At 38.2% G+C, this 22,598-nt stretch overlaps 1 protein-coding gene across 1 annotated transcript; it reads left to right on the top strand.

Moving 5' to 3' along the window:
• The first annotated feature begins 711 nt into the window (after positions 1-711).
• On the top strand, positions 712-9,956 carry fbxo8 (F-box protein 8). The gene is made up of 8 exons (XM_054780029.1): positions 712-920; positions 2,553-2,655; positions 2,790-2,873; positions 4,958-5,102; positions 5,240-5,366; positions 5,502-5,620; positions 5,864-6,060; positions 7,798-9,956. The coding sequence occupies exons 2-8, from the start codon at positions 2,553-2,555 to the stop codon at positions 7,983-7,985; spliced, it is 963 nt and encodes a 320-aa protein (XP_054636004.1). The 5' UTR covers positions 712-920; the 3' UTR covers positions 7,986-9,956.
• Positions 9,957-22,598: the final 12,642 nt, after the last annotated feature.

Below are 22,598 nucleotides of genomic sequence, written 5' to 3'. Positions count from 1 at the left end.
ATCTTAGATAACAGTGCGCGGAAAGGGGGAGGGGCCAGGATGACGGCAGAGGAGGAGGGTTTAACATATAACTAGTGATGGGAATTTCTGCTCGTTTAAGGGAGACGGTTCATTTGGTTCGGCTACTTTAAACAGCCGACTCTTTGGGCTCCCAAATCGCTTCTCAGATTTTTTTTGTTGCTTGAGTTGATTTCTCACCAAAATAAGTGTAAAATGAATTTATAATGTAGAAATATAATTAGATCAAATGTTTATTAATTATATGCATTTATTTATATGCTCAAATTGGTCCAGATTGCTGCAAAAACAAATTATAAAACACAAAAACAAAGACTCACCTCAGTTAGACAAAAAGGTCCTATCTGATTGTATTCTTTATAAAATTCCAACTATTTATAGTGAAACAACACACCATCAACAAAATATTACCTTACCAAATGTAAATTGAACTGTGTTTGCTAGTCTTTAATGAAAATTGGCATTCAGAAAAACAAAGTGCCTCGGATTTTGTTTATTTTATCAATATTCCTTCATCTTTCCAGTTTGCTTGTGTGTGTAACCCCTCCCTCCTCTTTCTGCTTAGTATCGGTACATACGGTACCACACGTTTTGGCCATTCACGTGCGGCTTTAACAGAAAAAAACGATAAAAAATGACGTCTCGTTTACTTCAAAGAACCGTTTCAAGGACACGCTTCGCTCGCGACCGACACATCACTAATGATAACAGTGTTATCGACAGTATGGACGACTCCCCCGGATCCAAAGCAGCAATTATCTTGGCTTTAATCACTGAATATTTCTCTTATATTCTTACGTAGCAAAATGGAATGACGACAGAGTAAATCTCACTTCAGGGAAACTACATTTGCAGCTGTCATTGTGTACAGGTTGAGCTGTCACAGGAATCTTTCAACTCCGGTAGGTGATTAGTGTTTCATTCATACGAAAACCTTAGCAAACACGCCTTACGAGATAAATACGAATATTTTAAGCTATAAGTAACACATGGAAGTCAACACACTCTTTGTCAATATAAAAATAGCTTGCAATGCTAAGTCATCAAACTGGTGGTTGGTGGCCCAGAGAAGTCCTTTATAGCCAATAGCGTTGCGAATCGGAAGTTCAAGTGAACTAAAGATTGATTCTCATTGGAGGGAGGGCGGGACTACGCGTCAACCTAGCTAATTTGCTAGAAGTTCCAGTGTTGATGTTGACGACAACTCAGGGATTGTTTATGTAACACAGCTGACTAACTGACCTGCCCACTAAAATGCCAACATCGGAGACAACTTTGCCCATCCATCCATCCATTATATCCTCAATATAACTTTGCCATATTGTTTTATTCGTCACTTTATTTGTCATTGTTATCCTGCCTTATATCCTCAATATAACTTTGCCATATTTTTTTATTCGTCACTTCATTTGTCATTGGTTATCCTGACACTTTGAAGTGCCAGGATAACAACTGCCTCACTTCTGCCAACAACGTAAGAAAAAGCAGACTTGTTTTTATTAATGAAAAGAAAATTAACCAAAAAAGTAGCATTTTTAATACGCCAACAATTGATGTTAAACTCTGATATAGTTCTTGAAATCAGTCAGGGTTTCATTATCACATTCTTATTGTTTATAGACGCAATCAGGTCAATTTTAGTTGGAAAATAAACCTTATTGTGTCATATTTATGTAAATCAAAAATTCAGTATCAACGAATGCAGAATTATTGTGAATTTACAGTATTAAGTTATGACGTATTACTATTATGTTGTAGTATTATTATGATGTATTATTATTTATTCATTATGTATTATTGCACTACAAGCTTGATATGATCTGTCCCGTTGGTTAAATTATTGTTATCTATTCTTCTTCTTATTTCTTATTTTTCTTGTCTGTCATGTCGTGCCTTGGTTATTTTATTTTGTGATTTAAGTGATTAAGTTCATTACGACATTTTGCAGAGCTGCTGGAAATGCGAATTTGTCTCGGAGATTAATAAAGTATCTATCTGTTTTAACATATGCATAGACCAGTAATTCAAGCAGCTTGTCCAGCCTTGTGAAAAAAAAATAACAAATTCTGCCAATAGTCAATTATAATTGTGTATGAATTTTGATGACAAAGCCCACAGAATACTTTTCATATTTTGTTGACCAACATTGCTGTGTCAAAAATCAGTAAAAGGATGTGCAGTGCATGGAATGTTTGCAATTGCATGACACACATAATGAAAATTCTGTTCACCAACAAATACCAATGTATTGCATATGCAGTGTAATCTGTCCTCATTTTCCCTGTATAGGTTTCTATTGTTGCTTGTTTTGATCAACACTGACTGTTGCACTGAATTGTCTTGTTTGTGGATTTCCATTAATGTCATATCATAATGATAGCCATTGTTTGGAATATTTTATTGATATTAAGAATGGAAAACTTCATGTGATTTACTAAAATTTTACTGAAACAGTTAGATGATATGACTGTAAATGAGTGTGCATCATGTACTGTAAATGACGGGCTTGTAATTTTCAATGTCCTGCTGCACAGATGGGTCAGGCACTGTGGAGGCTGCCACCCAGACAACAGCAGCAGCTTCAGGAAGAACTTGTCGGCCGGCTTGCTGACACAGGAGGAGCAAGACGAGAGCAAGGTAACTTTGACTGTCGCGTCGCTTTTTTTAATTGCTCCTGTCAGCGGACACAGTTGGACATGTTTACGTTTACACACACTCACCATGGGTATGAATGTCCAAAAATCCAAAGAAAAAGATTCCCTCTTTCCCAGGGCGGGATGAGCGGCCACTGAGAAGAGTTCCACAGCATTGTTATGGCCCTGACATATACCATTTGCTGAAAACACGCAGAGGAGGTAGGATGAAAGTATTTGAGTATTTTTTTTATTATGCTGCTGATTCATGTTATGTCCATTTTGTTCTATTTCTTATGACTTGCTTTGCTTTATTGCTTTAGTTGTTGCTGTATTTCTTTATGGTGTGTATAACTGGAATAACTGGAAAATAAATAAATATACAGGCAATTGGTAAGTATAATTTTAACATTAACGCAAGTGTAAAAGTAATCTCAAGACTTGAAAAAAATAAACAATCAAGACAGGCAATGGTGATTTGCATTGCAGATGCTACTGTATTACAGTATTTATTTCCTGTAATTAAGGCACTTGTCATGGGCATGAATGTCCCATTCATTTCGGGTCCCTAATGATGTATTTGTTCTTTATGTAGGGGGGATGTACATCTTCTGTGATTTTTAAAAACAAGAATTGTCTGCATTTTTATTTTAAGAATTTCTCCAATCCATGCAAATATATACATATACTCCTACTTTAGGAAGGCCATTCCGGAAGATTATTATTAACTTGACTGAGCCGTTCCAAAAAAGAGTTTTGATGTTTGTTTGGGTTCATTGTCCTTTTGGAACACCCAATTGTGTCCACGTTTCAGCCGTCTAGTTTTGCATGATTCCATCCACTTTATACAGTGTACACACACCACTGGCAGCAAAACAGCCCCAGAACATGATGTCTCTGACCATAAAACTTGGTTCCAGAAAGCACTTGGCTAATCCATGTGGGCTGCTGCAAATTTCAGTCAAGCCTGAAGCTGTCAATTTAATAGCAGGGTCTTCCTTCTTGACATTTGGTGTTCCTGGGTTGTTCCTGAATATCCTAACCAATTTCCTGTCATCTGGGGCTCATGCTTTTTCCAGACTTTAGCAAATGGTGACACATCCAAATAACTTAAATTAAAACTACGGTAACTCGTTTGAACTGATGATTTTGGAATGTGCACTTGCTTAGAAATGTACTGAAAAGACGTTTGTAACGTGTGTAAATCTACAGTTGTCCTTCTTAGATCTTCACTGAGTTATTTGAAGGTATCCACGGGGTATTAAAAAGTCTCAAATCCAATCATTTGAATTTAAGGCCTTAAAATGTCAATCTGTTTTAAAATCTCGTAAAATAGTCTGGTTTATTTGTTTCAGACATGCTTAACAAGTTACATTAAGGAACATCACATGGATACATTTACCCAATTCAAAATGTATTAAATCCCAAAAAATTGATAAATGTTACTTCATTTAAAACATATGCAAAAACTTCAGAAAACACAACTATAAAACAAAACTAAAGTACCTGTCAGCCCAGTCAGAATTTATCGGGCATAATCATACAGCGTGCTGTGCTTGCACCGCGGGCCTCCGATTTTTCTTCATGTCTTTTTGTACTTTTTGCCAGCATGGATGTGAAATGGGTCTTAAATTGTATTCAATGTGGTCTTTAAAAAGTCTTTGGACTTTCCCATTATTTTATATATTGGTTGTTCCAATGAGTGCTGCCAAACAGTTTTTTTTATGCTGGGAAAGAGAAACTATCAGCCGCAGTCAATCATGATCACGAACAAGAAGCAAATAGACCTTCAATATGTTATGTACCGATTTTGTGTCCATGAAACACACAATTTAGGCCTGTCCCTTTCGGAAAATACTCAACCAAAGAGCAGTCAAAAACCTCGGGGACTATTGCAGGCCTGCACAAGACTGGAATGGATGTTTGGTGACAAAGAGACCACGGTAATCATTTGCAATAATTCGGAAATGAAGTACATCCTAAGTCGGAGTAAATATGGATTTCCCACAACCAGAAGGGGATCAAACACTTATTATTCCCACTTTATGAATATATTTGACTCTGTGTGTACAAAAAATCCCAAATAAATTCAAACGTGTGCAGCCTTGAATAAATCTTGTTAGACCAACGTATAGGGTGTATAAGCATTCCCCCTGGAAAAAGAACAGATAAATCATTAACAGGCCAAAATGAATAGGTCATCCAGGTCATCCATGCCCATGATGAGTGGATATAAACTTTTGACCTCAACTGCGTATCTGACTTTTTAAAATTCCATACCGGCTCTTCATTTTTTGTTATTGTAGGCAAAGAGCAGCATGGTTTTATAGATTTGGAGATGCTCCCACCAGAGTTAGGCATAACCATACTGTCATACCTGAATGCCACTGATCTGTGTCTGGCTGGCTGTGTGTGGCAGGACCTAGGAAATGATGAATATCTCTGGCAGGGGTAAGGAGATTTAGATCTGTTTTTTGTCTCCCTATTTGTGTGACTACACAGCAATGGCATTTTGCCACATGTTTGCAGTAAATGTCTTTTTTTCCTAAACGAGTCGTGTTGATAAACCTTGTGTGTGGATCTCCCAGGCTCTGTAAGTCCACATGGGGTCACTGCTCCATCTACAACAGAAGGCTGCCTGCTGGTTTCTCATATAGAAGACTATATCTACAGCTAGATGAAGGCAGCCTCACATTCAACGCAAACCCACAGGAGGTAACACATGCCGAACATCAAAGATCACACGTCATCCTGTCCCCCAGCCTATGCTCCTGTGTCTGGATGTTCTGATGCACTGAGGCCCCTTTAAGGCTGCATGATGTATGATCTGTCTGTGTCCCTTCCCTATAGGGTATCAGTTATTTCATGTCTAAGGGCATACTAGGGGATCACCCCACGGAGCTGGCTAAGTTCATCTTCTACACCCGACGGCTCAACTGGAAGATGCTGAGGATTTATCTGGATGAGAGGTAACGCATGCTTGAAAACTCACCAGCACCATATCTTACATCAAGACATATATGCTTTATTATATGTCTTTGTATATGTTTTTCAATGCTTATACATTTTAAAGTAAAAATAAACCGTGTTAAATTAATGATGTCACTTGAGTTATCTATTGGCATAGAGTGTATGCTTTTCCAGTCCATTACTACCAGTGTAAAAATGAAAAAAATATGACATGGACATTGTATCTTCTTGTGTGTGTGCAGGCGTGATGTTTTGGATGAGCTGGTGACCCTTCATAACTTCAGCAATCAGTTCCTACCCAATGCTCTGAGGGATTTCTTCAGACACATTCATGCACCGGAGGAGAGAGGAGAGTATCTGGAAACGCTCATCACCAAATTTAGCCACCGGTTTTGTACCTGCAACCCTGGTCTTGTTCGGGAGCTGGGACTCAGCCCTGGTTAGTGCTTGAACACCACCACACAAAACAGAACACAATACGAACTCATTTTGTTGCAGTTTTAGGCCTAATGCCATGACATAAATACCTCAAACATCTTATGTTACCAAATAGATCAAACTCAGTTAGTTTTAATATTCATTTGCTTCGTTTTTTCCCCCCAAATATACATTTATTTGTATAAGCATGTTGGCTCGGGATACAGCAAAGATGAGTGTCAGGATTTAAACTTAAAATGCATTTATATATCGTACATATATTAAGAATATTTTGTGAACCGTGCTAAATGGTCGACCCAAGTTGACTGAAGATATAATAATCTTATCAATAACTAGTGAATTTTCCCATGTCAGAAAATAATTCGAACCAGTAGATCAGGATTGTCCATAATGGAGGCCGGGGGTCATTTGAGGCCTGCAACTCTTGTTTTTTTTATTGGCCCGCCATATATTCTAAGAAGACAATGAAGGACAGCCCCCATCAGAATATTAAAAGAAGGTTTAGGGCTAAAAAGTATTTAAAAAAAAAAAAAAAAGATTATGGGGAATTAATTGGCATAGCATAGTATGCATGTCTTGTAAGGCTTATGCCACTGCTGACCTAAATTAACAGCACTGAGAATTAAAATCTTTTTTTTACTTGTTCCTGTAAGCCCTTCAAAGAAAATTATATTTTTAATGCGAAAAATGTAATTAGTGTTTTTATTTATGAATTGTAAAATGTATTGTAAAGAAAAAAATAGCAACGTACATTATGTATTTATATTTTTGGATTGTATGCCTTTACAAAAAAACGAACAAAAATCATAATGTACATTCAAATTCATTGTGAGTGTTTTTCAAAAAATGAAAAATTTACAACGTACAATATAATTTAGCCCTTTTTAAAATTTTGAGTTTTACAAAAAACTGAATTTTATATATATGAAATTTATATATATTATATTTATTTAATAAGATGTATTCCTCAACATAAAAATGTGTTTTCCAGCTGTTATCGAATTCAAAAAGCCACCATATAAAATATTATTTATTGGGCTATTATGTGTGAGGAAAAAAAGACTAGTTTATTGTTTCTGTGCCAAATAAATAACAACAATGCATTTTTCAGTATGCTTGGAAACCCCTGCAATGATCATAGGCCTCTTTTCCTTCAGTTGTGTCACTGTGACTCAACAAATGGGTGTGAGATGCTGCCAAAAATTCGACAGGTGGCAAAAATGAGATAGCATTAGCAACAAATCCCTAGATCCCGAACTGAAGTATCTTCCTTGCCAGACCATACTGAAGCCATCTGTAATACTTACTTGTGTGATTAGTGGACTTAGTGTAATGGCTTGTAGGGCACGGATGAATGGTCGTTGCCTCTGTCAGCGCAACGTTTTCATCTGGTTTAGAAAGGGAAATGTAGAAGCACAGAGCATATTTTTAGCACGTGTCTCCTTAAGCGTTATTCGTCTATTAGTTTATTCATGACTTTTTACTGCATGGTTTCTGTGATGTCGTGTGGTTGCTTTGGACCCCAGATGCAGAGACAAAGGCACATGACTGTTACATGACAGCTACTGCAGAATGTTTCCTATACGTCACTTCAGGACTTGATGAGTTGAAGTCAAGCACAAAGCTGTATAGTACACATTTGAACACATTGAAAGTATTCTCTATGGCTTCTTATGCTTTCAGCACATTTCTGAGTTCTCTGCAGGGTGCGATCACATGTTCCGCTTTGTGTTTGCAGACGCCGTGTACGTTCTGTGCTACAGTCTGATCCTGCTGTCCATCGATCTAACCAGTCCTCACGTCAAAAACAAAATGTCAAAGAGGGAGTTCATCAGGAACACTCGCAGAGCGGCACATAACGTCTCGGATGATTTTGTGGGTCATCTTTACGACAACATATACTTGATCGGCCACGTGGCTGCATAGCTCCACTCAGCAGCTCTCTGACAGAAATCCTCGCACTGCACCAGAGTACGAATCAGCGACTCTGAAACGTATGGAAAATTGTGAAGAAAAAACATGCAATGCCCTCCCGGAAGCATAACAACAACGTACTCTGTAGAGCATTTTCCACTGCACTGTGGGAGAGACAATGCTACCAAATCGTCTGAATGTTCTTAGATTTATGTCTTTTTTTTAAATATGTTTAAACAAAGCGAAGGCAAGGGAGGATGGTTTAAATTCAAACCATAAAGACGAGCTCTGGTACTGCACTGACACCTAGTACTACTAAAGCGGTGGAAGGACGAGTCCTTAGACTGTCAGACACAGGGACAGTTTTTCCTTTTCAATGCTGACTACTTCATAATCACCAGCAGGACTATTATGTTCAAGCGGAAGATATAACCCACTAATATCACTTAGTACAAGCACGTGTGATCAGTTGAGGTTGTTACTGGAATCCTCTTCCACTTCTCCATGATGACATGACACTACATACAGTGGGGAAAATTAGTATTTGATCCCCTGCTGATTTTGTAGGTTTACGCCCCTTATCACGATATGAAGAGTCCATCATTTTTATGTTAGGTTTATTGTAACAAAGAGAGGCAGAATGTTAAAAAGAAATCTGGCAAAATTAATATTAAACATACATTAATTTGTATTGGATTGAGAGAAATAAGTATTTGATCCCCTACCAGCCAGCAAGCATTCTGATGCATAACAGACCGGTCTGTCCATGAAGTACACAAGTTAGAAAGTACTCCTAATCTCAACTCATTATGTGGATAAAAGACACCGCTTCCATTCAAACACCACCACCATGGGCAAGACAAAGAGCTGTCAAAGGGCCTCAGTGACATGATGATAGACCTGTACAAGCCTGGAATGGAGTACAAGAGCATCAGCAAGAAGCATGTTGAGAAAAAGGGTCAGTTTATTTTAATAAGTTTATTTGACAGTGGACATCTGAATGAGTCAGACAAGGCTTGGGAGAATGTGATGTGGTCACATGAGACCAAAATTGAACTCTGTGGAATCAAGTGGACTGGACGTGCTTAGAGGCAGAGAAATGGTGAATATGAGCCCAGCAACGCCGTGAAACAGTCTGCTTTGGGAATGTTTCTCTGACCAAAATCCCTCCTGGGAGAAACGTCTGACATCTGTGCTCGTTCTCAAGTCTCGTTATCAAGTATTTCTCCACCAAGGAAATTACAAATACAAATTCATTTATAATGTTCAAGGGGGGGAGGGGGAGGATTTCTGGACTGTGCATATCTTGGTAACCCTTAAAAAAATCAATAGGGGATCGAATACTTATTTTCCACTGTACTGCAATTCATATTTCCCTTCAGCAAACCACAGCTTGGCAGCACTCATGCCGCTACCGGTATCACGCCATACAAGCTGTACACTGACTACTCTAAAGTACTAAATATCATTTCTATAGTATTGTCTTTAGGCAATATGTATAAAAAATGTTCAGGGTGTACTCACTACAGTGAGTAAGCGTAGTGAAGCAGTTTGAACTGGAGTGATTTCCACAACATAGCCTTTTAGTCACTGACAAACAATCAAAATTACAATTTAGATAATAGGCTGCACAATGTCCTAGTGGTTAGTATGATGGCCTTACGTTGGGACAACGATGGTTCAGATTTCCGTGTGAAGTTTGCATGTGCGCCGTGTGTGTAAAAAAAAAAAAAAAAAAAAATCCATTATCTTTTCAGTTGTTGTCTTAACACGAAACATTGCTTTTTGAAATGATCGTGTCCCTGTTGGAGAACGTCTTGGTTTGCTTGTAAATGCTATTCATTTTGTCACTTTCCCACACTGATGAAGGATAGTGTATAGAAATTATGAACACCATTTATGGAAATGCTTCCTTGGTGATTTGAATGCTATGTAAGTGGATTTCGTCACCAATGGTTAACTTATTAAAACTTGGCTACCGTGTTTGGCTGAGACATGTAGCTATGAAGAAATGTGGTCCAATGCTGGTGCAATTTTTTTTAACTAGAAAATACATGCAGTTTATGGACTAGCAAGAAGAACTACGTTACTGGCATAGTGACACCTGGCCACACCAGACCACACCAGCTACTAACTACTAGCTGGCTACTAGCTACAAGCTGGGTAGCAACTAACTTCACCACACACTCGCTCATAGCGCGTCAGCGCAGCGCTCACAATGCCTCAGACCACGAAAGGTAATGCTACATGTTGGAGCTGCCACCACTGCTGCTATGTTTTTGTTTTTGAGTTTGGAAAAGTAAACGCTAGGAGTAGCGTTTGTTTCTATGTTGCTATGTGAAATAAATGCGCCCAGGAAGGAAGTTCCTTAAAGTGACCAAAGTACGGCAAAAATTTAAGTATTACACGTTATCATGAATGTACCTTTTACATGGTCACAGTATGGATATAAAGGTTTTTGGAGGTTTTTTAATAGCGGGCTTTGTAGGCAGAATAGGGGTGTTCCATAAAGGGCATTAATGAGCTGCCTCTTTTTTTGCTGATTTTATATCTTTAGAAGAGAAAAAGACATGTACATTCTTGTCTCACAACAATTCCAAATAAAGTGTAGAAAGCAAGTAAAAAGTAAAAGTGTTCAAGAACAGTCAAGTTAAAACGTTTAAAATAGTGTTCATTCATGTAGCACTAGTTCAACATAAAATACAGTGTCCCCTCACTACATCGCCGTTCACCTTTCATGGGTTCGCTGTTCGTTTTCTAAGTCCAATTTTGGATATTTGACAGCATATGAACGTGCATCGTGTTCTGCGTCCTGATTGGCTTTAGACCATTGTCAATCTTCTTTGTGCCGTCATTAGCAAACTAGCTATCTGAGCTGCTTGCTAACCGCCAATAAACACAGAAGAAGCAGCTAAATCTTTGGTTTAAGGAGTAGGGCGAGGAGAAGGACGACGGCAGGAGGAATATGTTTTAACGAGGATACAAAAACACTACAGCCGAAAGGCGCCAGGACGATGCACGGCCAGAGCACTGAATACAGTATGTGTGAGTCAATAACTTATTGTGTCCAATCTCGTAGATTGATCATTGTTAATCAACTTTGAGAGTGTTTAAATGTGAGGAAATGTTAACGCCTGTCTGAGAAAAGTGTATAAAGTGTATTGGGAGGGGTTTTACAGCCTTAAAACATATAACTGCAAACCAATAAAGTTGGCTACTTCGTGGACTTCACTTTTTGCGGGCTATTTTTGGTAACCTATCCACAGCAATAAACGAGGGAACACTGTAAACCTGCTATATAACAAATGTAGCCTGTTTCGAACACAACACAAGTTTCTTGTGAAAGTGTAACAACTTTCACATTAATGCTCAGCAATTTAAATTACTTACAGAAAGACTGACGCCATATATAAAAACTGGACTAAAAGCACAATCCAATTGTAAAATGTTATATACGGGGTGTCCCAAAAGTCTAAACATTATACAAAAACGTTTGATTTAATTAATAATGAATTCATACACAATTGTTTTAATTAATCTTTTTAAAATAATTACATTAAAACAATGGAAAAAAACTGAAATACTAAATATATAATAAATGTAAATTGTTGTAATATGTTTTTTTTCAGAATTGCATAATACACTCCAGATCAAAATTTTAAGACCAGTTGAAAAAACAAGAATTGACATTTTGCACTGTTGGATCTCAGTAGAACTTCAAAATGCAAAAAGAAGAAATGGGAGTGAGACACAAAACAATTTGAGTAAGCCATTTATCATTAAACTGAAATAGGCTGATGAAAAGCTTCTGACCATAGATTAAAAAAAAAAATACTAAGCCCTCCCTAAAATAGAATGAACATTTTCCAAAAAAGGACTCAGTTATGAGTGTGCACCATTCTTGTTATCACCTCAAAAATCGGTTTGTGCGTACTTGATGCCAGTGTTTCCACCAACTGTCTGGAACTGATGTCCATTTCTGCAAACTTCCCTTGCCATCCATCTCCAAATGTTCTCAATTGTATTTAGATCAGGGGAACATGCAGGATGGTCCAAAAGATTGATGTTATTCCTCTTGAAGAAGTCCTTTGTCAGGCGTGCATTGTGAAATGCGGCGTTGTCCTGTCGAAAAAGCCAGTCATTACCACGCAGACGAGGGCATTCAGTCATGAGGGATGCCCCCTGCATCTCCGCATAGCCAGCTGCCGTTTGACAGCCTTGCACAACCTGAAACGCCATTGTTCCATTGAAGGAAAAAGCAGCCCAGATCATGATGGCGCCCCTCCACTGTGCCGTGTGGAAAACATCTCAGGTGGGACCTCCTTGTCATGCCAGTAACTTTGGAAGCCTTTAGGATCGTCAAGTTTACATTTTTTCTCATCAGAGAATCAAACTTTCATCCACCTTTCAATGTCCCATGTTTGGTGTTCGCGTGCAAATTCCAAACAGGGAATTTTGTGGCACTGAAGAGACGAACACCTTTTTTGTTCTTAAAACCCTTCTCTCGCATATGCCGTCCGATGGTTATTGGACTGCACACAGCACCAGTCACAAGCATCATTTGGGCTGAGGATCGTCCCATGTCTTGACGGACAGCCAATCGGATCCTCCGACTCAGGGCCAGTGACATTTTTTGGGTCTAACGCTTGACTTTTTTGTTCCATAACAATCAGGATCTTTTAAGAAGTTGAAAAAAAACTCTTATTGCATACAACCTCAGCAGCAATGGCGTGCTGCGAGAGGACTTGCTCATGATACAGTAGACCATCAAGCACATCTGTCTAAATTGACCCACTCCAACCTAGCAGAAGATGCCGTAGCTTGGTTTCAGTCTGACTGTGTACTGTATGTTGGTGGCATTATGTCATCTTACCTCAAATGCCCAGCAGGGCTCCCACAAGGCTCTATTCTGGGACCAGTATTGTTTTCTGTTTCTATAAACGACCTGCCAAATGTGTGTTATAAAGTTCACTTTCAAATGTATGCTGATGACACTTATTTTTACACCTGCTAAAAGCACACAGCAAGCATCACCCATTCTCAGCTCTAACCAACGTACAGCATTGGCTCTTTAAATCCTGTCTGCTACTGAACAGAAAAAACTGTTGCTATGATGTTCACCAAAAGAGAGGTCCAATGTGTTCCTGGGAGTTGTGGAGTTGATCTTGTACAGGATGGCACTCATGGGAAACGCCATCAAATTCAGTTTACATAACTTTAAACAAATCAGACCATCAATGACAACCAATTCTGCTAAAATGTTACATTCAATGATGTTTTCTCACATCAACTACTGAATCGCAACCTGGACCCTCACTGGAGACACAATATTAAAACCAATAGAAACATTATTCAAAAAATACATAAAAATACTTGATCAAAAGCCTCTGTCATTCCACCTGTGCAATATTTTGGAAAAATATCAAATGCATAATTTAAAAAATAAAAAAAAATGTTATTAATTAATTGCTGTTTAATTTTTAAAGCTCTTCATGGACTTGCCCCACCTCCACTTTCTAAGTATATTAAACTCTGGACTGACAGAGGCTTCTGCCCATAGTTACCTCCAGAGGAGGCGTGGAGATTCCACACAGGAAAACAGCATTTGGACAAACAGTTCTGTCACTTCAAGGAAGTCACTTTTGGAACAGCCTCCCAACAAGCATTAGATATGTCCCACATATTGCACACAGTTTCCTCACAATTCCCAGTCATGGCATCACTTGGAATAATTTTATTTTTTTAATGTTAATTTTATGGACGTGCGTTTGTGTTTTTACTGGATATTACATATTTTATATTGTCCTTCTGTTTTTATTTTCCTGCCTCAGGACTACATATGAAAATGAGCAAATGTGCTAGAATCTGGTTCATTTACAGCCTGTACAGAAGTATCAGACTGTTCATTAATGTGCACTGCCCCGAATAAACAGATAAATAAAAATAAAGATGCAGCTCAACAAGCCCACCGCCCTCAAAGAAAGAATGCTTTTTTACCTTTTCCATCATCAGGACAGCTTGAATAACTGACAGAAAATGACATTGAATCCACATTTTTCCAAAGTTTTGGCTTGTATAAGCTGTGGTCTTAAACTTATGATAAACTGATTTCACTTTAATGGTTGTTTGCAATAAATTGCTGACTCAAAAATTATTTTGTCTCACTCCCATCTCTTCTTTTTGCATTTTTAAGCTCTTCTTAGAACCTCCTTAAGATCCAACAGCGCAAGATGTAAATTCTTGCAATTTTTCTACTGGTCTTAAAATTGTAAAGAGGTGTATATATTCATATTTGTCCATGTGTTTTTAGGAACACCCTGGAAAATACAAATTAATAAAACGGAATACACAAAAACAAGACTCTTGCACTTTAAGGGAGAGCTGCATGTTCACATCTCGCATGTAAACCCGGAAATGATGCAAGCTAGGCCGTGACTTCTTCTTGGCACCTCAATTCCTCATTGGCACCTCTCACGTACAACCAATCCTACACCTTCTTCTTCTTTGCATTGATTGGCGCGCTGCATCGTTGAACTTCTTCCAGCCATTGGCTGCCGGAAAAAAAAAAACATGAACAGTCCCAGGTAGCAACGATGCTCATTGGAAAAAAGAGTAAAAGTATCCATTTTGGTTTGGTAAATATATTGAAGTAAGACATAAAATACAAAGTTGTTTTTTTTTAAACGACTTAAGTACAGTAACAAAGTATTTACACACTGGACAAAATCGTATACTGTGCATGTATTTCTATTTCCAGCAGTTTCCTTTGTAATTTATGCTTTAAATAGCTGTATAAATAAATATGTTAAATGGAAATCATCACAAAAATGAGAGCATAAAAAATGCTTGGATGAGTATTTGACCACTTTTTAATCCTTATTTTTACAATTAATAAAACAAATGAAACCTATCTTGTATGACAGCACCTACATGTATGTGTTTGTGTGTGTGTGTTTGTGTGTGTGTGTGTGTTTTAGATCAAGCAGCCAAAAAGTAAATCCTCTCCAGACACAATATGACCTCTGACACCTGACCTCTGTGAGTGTGTGTGTGAGAGCCAAGGAGCGAGAGCTGGGTGGTGTTTAAGGTACAGCAAATAGGAAGAGAGTGGAGGGCAAAGATACATGACCTGTCATTTAAACATGCAATCACTCACACACACACTTCAAGTTTATTCATACTTGGATGGTACTAAGAGTACTAATATTGTAGTATTTCATGTTAGGAAAATAAATAGCTAAACTGCAATTATTGATGGTGGTTATCATCATTCTGATACATACAGGGTGTCCCTAAAGTCTGGACACATTATACAGTTATTCATTTAACTTATAATTATTACTTATAATAATTTAATTTATATATTTGATATAAATAAATAATATACTTTTTTTGTCCTGTCCAGCCGTCAGGGCAGTATTGTTGATCTAAATGCCCTTACATGCTAAACAGATTGTCTCCCTCTTCCCCTGTTATATAGATTTTATTTGACTTTATTTCATGTTTTGTTGCAAATTGGGAGGGGACGCACGGGAGCAGGAGGGGATAGACAAGAAGAGAAAAGAAAACAGAGGGGAGAGTGCGGGGACAAGAGGGGGACAATAGAGAGAGAGAGACAAGAATAACAGCAACAACAACAACTGCAACGACAATAACATGTCTATGAAGGCCATAAAGACCATAATGGAGAGGACAAAATAATATCAACAGCCACAGTGATATTACTAAATTGAAACGGTCATACTCATTGTTGGTAATAACAGTAATGGAAATATTAACCATGGTAGTGAACAGAAGGACAATAACTGTAATGCACATAATTGTAATAATTATAATCTTATTGCCAACATCACCATCACTGTAATAAAACTAACAACATGATAACACCATAATAAACCAGTGAGTTATGTGGGGAAGTAGCCTACAGTACTTATGTACTGTGAGTGTGTATATACTGTACACATTTTTAATGGCATTATTTTAATTATCATTATTAATCAGTGACTACAGTACTTACTGTACTGTACTGTGAGTGTGTATATATATATACTGTATATATATATATTTTAATTAAAATTAAATTATCATTATTATAATGCCTCATTGGCAAAAGTTTGGACGGCCCTTGTCCGAGTGCATTCTAAATGGAAGTATTGAAGTGTGCAAAATAACGAATGAAATGTAACATTTGCATTCCTTATTTTTATTATACTGATTTTGATTCTTCCATTTACTCCGTGCTTCATATCCTGTATATACAGTATACACAGAAGCAGACCACACACACAAAGTCGTACAAGGAGATATGTTAGAATGAGGGTGGATGCAAATTGTGGCCGTGAGGTGATAACAGTGGGGCTTGGTGTGCAGTTCAAGGGCACCTTGATAGTCAAGAAGCACATGAGCATCTCGGCCACCAGCTTCCATTTTTGTTTTTTCATTTTTTCAACACTACACTGCTTCTGATGATGATGATGATGCTGACCCAATCGGGGTCTGATGATGATGAGGAGGATGAAGGCCTGGTGTTTATTTAGGCCGGCCCGGAGCAGCGAGCCCGGGTCGTCGTCTGGTGGCGTCCCTGCCCGGAGAGGTACACTTAAGCTTGAAGGAGATGATGGATGGCCTCCCGAGCTCCGTCTCTGCACTTCATCAGCATGGAAGTCAATGCTGCTGACACACACACACACACACACACACACACACACAAACACACGATGTAGGCTGATTCAGACACCTCTAGTCCTTAACACACCGCAAATACTTGAGAGCTTCTGCTGCTACGACATTCACACACACACATCTTCTCGTTGAATGATTGTAAATGCTTTAATGTGTCGTTATGGTGGAAAATTGCCTTGTGTGTCCGTATCACAAGAAAAGGTTCTGGGTTCTGGTCGCAGCTTAGTTTACTCTACCTTTCCTATCAAAGTCATGAACCTAACACGCAAGTTGGGGCTTTATTATTTCTCCTGTGATGGCCAAGATAGGTTTTGGAACCTGACGCAGACACAAGAGACGTGAATGTTTAACAACACAATTTATTCAAAGATATACAAAACTACATATGGATATGGCAACAATAAAAAATTGACAAAACAAAGACAACAAAACAAACACAAAGCCACAGCCAGGGCCTTGGAGAAAATAAAAGACTGATAAAAACAAGCTGAGAAAACAACTTACTTGGAACGGAGCAACAAGGCAGTCCAGGAAGATTCTGGGTAAACAAAAAGTAACAACTAAAACTTACCTGTAACGAAGGATGAAAAAAGACTGAACATACAACAATAAACCAGATTTATCTTGGAAGCTCATAGCAAGCAAAGAAGGAAGCAAGGAAGTAGTGCCACAGAATAGAGAACTCAGCTAAACGCACGGAAACCCATGAGGAATAATTTGTGTTTCTGAATTGTTGATTGCGTCCACCTGCCTTGCCCCACCCACAGTCACCAAACCAAGTTGTCTGCAAAAAGAGCAGAAAACAGAAAATGACAGACATAAACCGGAAGTGACCGAGTTGTTGGGAATGCAGATCATGACACCTTCTTAGGTGTGTGATTTTTTGTTTTCCCCCACATGTGGAGCGTTTGTCGTTTGCTTGTGTTTGTGAGGTGAAGTCATGTCATGAATTCAGTGTGTGGAATTCAATGTTGTTTACTGCTTCGAAGAAATGAGAGTTGCATTACGGGCGCAGAAAGACATGGTCAACCCTGAGTATGGGTGTCACAAGATCTCGTGTCACGAGATCTCGCAAGATTAAACATGACGCTATTTCTCGTTTAGTGAAAAGCTGTCTCGCAAGACCAGGGCAGCCAGAGGTTTATCAGACTCTGAGATATGGCATGGCTCCTGTGAATGATAATATACTAAATATGGAAGCAGTAGTGCGTGAGACAGGATTGGAACCACATATTAAGTGCTTCACACACACTATAAACCTTGCAGTCCTACCTGCATTTGTGTTTTCCCCGCGTCATTCATTTGCTGGGCGGTTGAGATGGGAGACGCTTCTTTTCATCAAAGTTCAACAGCTACCACAGTGTAGCAGAAGCTGTAGTAATTCTTGATTTGAGCAAACTTACTTAAGATTTGGCAGATCAAAACACGATCGCTGCATAAGACTTAAAAATGTGTTATTAGCTTCCATTTTGAAAATCCAATAAATCTTTATCTAATTTTTAGTTTTTGTTTCAACAGTTAACGCTAAGCATCATGTTTAGGTCATGTATGAAAACTTATAAAACATTTCTGAATGTACCTACATTGTTTTGTGACTCAGTTAAATAAGTCTCTTTGTCCAGTCCTATATTTTCTCACTTACATTCTCACTCACTTACATTTTCTCACTTACTTTCTTGAAAGTAAGGTTAAAATATCGTCCCGTCTCATCTTCTTCTTTTGAACCCAATATATGTATCGTCTCATTTCATGTATAGTGTATCGTGATACCCCTTTCCCACAGTGTTAATAGGACCTGAGGCCTGGGAGCTTGACGTTTGAGGGTTCTGCACAGGATCTTAGTTGTTGGGCCACGATTTGCTCATGTCTTACTGTACATAGATAGATAGGTCCATAATGGTTCTGGATTCTGCCACCTACTACACCTACTTGGCTTCGTTACTCTTGTTTCGGTCACTGTGATCCACACTAAAGTAATGGTAGGAAAGTCGCAAAACCACAGAAACCACCTCATCTAAACACAAGAGCACATACACTATTTCTGTTTAATTAGTTTTTCTAATTGTATTATACAGTATATGTATTAGTATTCAAATGCACTACAATTATACAGTAATCCCCGATTTATTCCGCTTAATTGGTTCCAGACCCGACCGTGATAAGTGAATTTCCTTGTAGTAGGGTTCCTTATTTAAAAAATGAATATATTTGTAGCGCATAGAATGCCTGTTTATGACCTTCTAAATACGGTTTTTAACATTATTAGAGCCCTCTAGGCATGAAATAACACCCATATAATCACCTTTACACTTGTATAGTAGACATAAATAGTAGATATAAATAAGACATATTAGACATAAATAAGAGATAACAGACTCACACGTTAGCATTGGCAGAGTTCCTTGTTCCTTGGCTATTGTCTCTTCAGTGTAACATTACTGACACCTAGTGACCAATGTAAAATACTACTTATCACCTCTTTACGTCTTTGTAATGCCTTATATTTGTATGTTAGTTCATTTAGCCATTTTTATTCATTTTTTATCGGCCATATTTAACCATGAAACGGCATGATTTAAAAAAAATTTAAAATCTTGATAGTGAAGCTGCGAAATTCAAACTGCAATGTGGCAAGGGACGACTGGAAAGCTAATTTTAAACTCATTTAACAATTTGAATTCTTTCATAGGGTGTCAGATATTACAATAAATAATGCAGTATGTAGTATATGCATATGTGTGATGTTGGATTCAGCTACAGCATATATTGTATAACAGGCAACAGAAGAAGTGATGACAGACTGCTGGTTTTGCGTCCTTTGCAAGCAGCTGTTCTTCAAAGTCTTGTTGCTTCCTCGTCTCAACGCACATCAGATGTTGTCCAACACTCGGCTGCAGATGGCACAGCCACACAGCACAAGCACAGACCTTCCCTTTCATGATTTATTAGTTTAGAAGAAGTGCAAAGACGCAAATGTTGTTAGATGACATTTTTTCCCTCTGTTCTGTGTTCATCTGCTCGTAGATTTACTGCAGCGAGTGTAGCTTCAGGACAGCAACGAGCTGAGAGCTTGTGTTTTCATCACAGACAGGAAGGAAGGAGGAAATTGAATGAGGTGAGAAGTGAGCATTATGGGAATGAAACAAAATGTTGCTGGACTTAACAGATGGAAGAAAAAATGAGAAATTACACTTTTATCATGTACAATAACATGCTGTATGCAATGTAATAAATAATGCACAAGCATAAAAGATTGACATCAAATATAAGAACTGGAATCAAGGTTCCATCGAATCCAATTGTCGGTACATATAATATAATATGCATACGTGATACAAAAATGTTTAATTAAAAATTAATTAGTGCATAAAAATGTTATAATTATTTTTTAAAAATTAAACAATTTTAAAAAATTGCTTAAATATATTTTTGTTGTAATAATAAAAATATATTCCTATTAATAAATTAAATAAAAAAGAAGAATTTTTATATTATATATATATATATATATATATATATATATATATATATATATATATATATATATATATATATATATTACTTTTTTAAATAAAACTTTTAATAATACATGTATTTTTGTCTATGTGTCTTTAGGGACCACCCTGTAGAATCATTAAATAAAATGGAAAACACAAAAACAAGACTAGAGTGCAGTTGAAGAGAGAGCTGCATGTTCACATGGGCTGCAGGCCAGAGGAAGCACATAGCACGATAAGATGAAAAAGCCCTTGTTTCCACTTGGGAGACACTTTTCTGGCAGATCCACTCCAGACTGTTCCATCAAAGATAAAGTGAGTTGAGACACTTCAAGAGTGGACGTGAAATGGCTGCAGTATTTCCTCCAATGCAGTCCTACTTTACAGATGCCAATCAGGCCATAAAAAAGGGCTTTGGACACTTGTGTTGTGATGTGGTCCTTGGAATGCATTTGACAGAAAACAAACACAAAAGCCCAAAGTAAGAATGTACGGCAAATATGTGATTCATTTCCAAGATATTGATAATAATAATGGTATTGTCACGGCCTGCCTAGGTTCTCGGACCCAGATGCAGACACGATACATGATTGTTGTACAAAACAGTTTACAATAATAATCTAATATAATATTATTAGGGCTGTCAAAGTTAACAAGTTACGCCACTATTTTTTTGTGCGCATGTCCTGTTTGATCCTCGGCTGGCGCATAGTTTGAGAAAGCAGCGGTCAAGATGGAGCTACAAGCTGGAGCAAATATTGAGCAGAAATGGAGAAAGAAAGGGGTATTTTGATAAAGTGCAAATTTTGTTTCAAAACCCTGGCAGATGGCTCTCGCAACAAGACCAAAGTTATTTGTATATACTGTCGCTGTGATTGGAATTGTCACGGACTACGTTGTTATTACTTGTTACTTGCCCGAGAGAAGGTACTGACGACTGCCTGTATTTTTTACTGACATTTATACAGCGGTACCTTGGCATATGAGTGTCCCAAATGACGAGTGTTTTTTTTTACAAGTCAGCTGTCTCTGGGCTGATTTTTTGCTTGGCATTGCGAGCTAAAATTTGGGTACGAGCTGCTAGTTAACATCAGGCATACCCGAGGACAGCTACGTAGGGGCTGCTGTCAATTCAGCACTAACAACAGCTAGCATTAGCTAGCATTAGCAGTGCACTAGCTAGTCATCGACACATAAGGAAAACATACGTACATTATAGAGATCTAATTTATCTTATTCATTATGTATTGTGTAAACCTAGACAGGAACAACACCAAATTAAAAGCACGAAATGAATACAGACCTACTATCCACCAGTACCAGCCTGGACTTGTTTTTCAGAGAGGTTGTGTACCACAAATATGAACATTAGCACTAAATAAGGTCATCAGATCTTACCTTTATACGTATATTACCACATAGTATCAGCATTTGGGAGAAATGTGGTGAAAGAAAAAGGGTAAAAATACAGTATAGTAGTCTATCTGTGCGGCGTGGGACAATGTAGAAGGTGCATTCAAGAACCGTCACACAGTAGGACAAATTTCTGCTTGTATTAAACATTCAAAAACTGTGGGCTTTCTAACTGTATATTATTTTTGAATAACATAACGGCCCATATTTCTGAAATTGATTCCAAGGTCATTGGTCACATTGGTGGAGCTCTAGCAGGACTTCTAGTTAAGTGAGAGAGCAGCCGTCAAGAGAGAAAGGCTTGTCATCTAAATCAATTCAATTATTTTTCGGGTTATTTGCTTAGCTTTCTGACTGTCACCCACATATGGGCGAGTGTTGTCCACATGGCTGTGTTTGCTGCTGTTTGACTGATGACCACACCGTGAGCCTCGAAAACTCACCATACTCCATCCCATGTTTGTTCTTCAAATGCCGTGTTAAATTAAAGCTTTTTAACGTGCTACCCCCGCACGATCGTTTTCGTGGCACGTGTTGGCAGTGAAGTTTCACACGGCAGACATGATTCTGTTTGTTTTAGCATGCTTGCGCAGTGTGAAAGAAAGTGGGTAGAGGACGCTGCCCAAGACTTTAGTTAGGGCAAGACACCACACCGCACACATGGATCTCTGCAGGTTGCAATAGTAATAGCCACAGGTGATCGACTTTTGTGAGGCATATGCCGATCACACGATCTTTCACGGAAATCGGCCGATACTGATTGGTAGCCCATCGTTTGTAACATCCCTACTGAACATACAAAAACTACGAATCACAAACTTAGCATGGAAGCTACTAGCAAGCTCAAAGGAGACATGGAAGCCATGACATAGAGTAGAGAACTCAGGTCTACACAGGGAATCATAAGGAATAAATTTGGCATCTTCCTGGTATGGACGAAGGGCTTATGCAACAAGCTAATCACAGATTGTGTCCATCTGTCTTGTTGCTCCGACCCCAGCCAACAGACCAAGTTGCCAGAAACATAGAACAG

This window comes from Dunckerocampus dactyliophorus, chromosome 6 (assembly GCF_027744805.1).
Source record: "Dunckerocampus dactyliophorus isolate RoL2022-P2 chromosome 6, RoL_Ddac_1.1, whole genome shotgun sequence".
NCBI lineage: Eukaryota > Metazoa > Chordata > Actinopteri > Syngnathiformes > Syngnathidae > Dunckerocampus > Dunckerocampus dactyliophorus.
Note: the sequence above shows the minus strand (reverse complement) of the source record. Positions and strands in the feature narration are given on the sequence as shown.

Bases quoted from the DNA above. Each gene is read 5' to 3' on its own strand.
- fbxo8 (XM_054780029.1), top strand. From the start codon at position 2,553: ATGGGTCAGGCACTGTGGAGGCTGCCACCCAGACAACAGCAGCAGCTT. The intron at 2,656-2,789 runs GTAACTTTGACT...CCTCTTTCCCAG, and splicing joins AGGAGCAAGACGAGAGCAAG to GGCGGGATGAGCGGCCACTG. The intron at 6,061-7,797 runs GTTAGTGCTTGA...TTGTGTTTGCAG, and splicing joins GGAGCTGGGACTCAGCCCTG to ACGCCGTGTACGTTCTGTGC.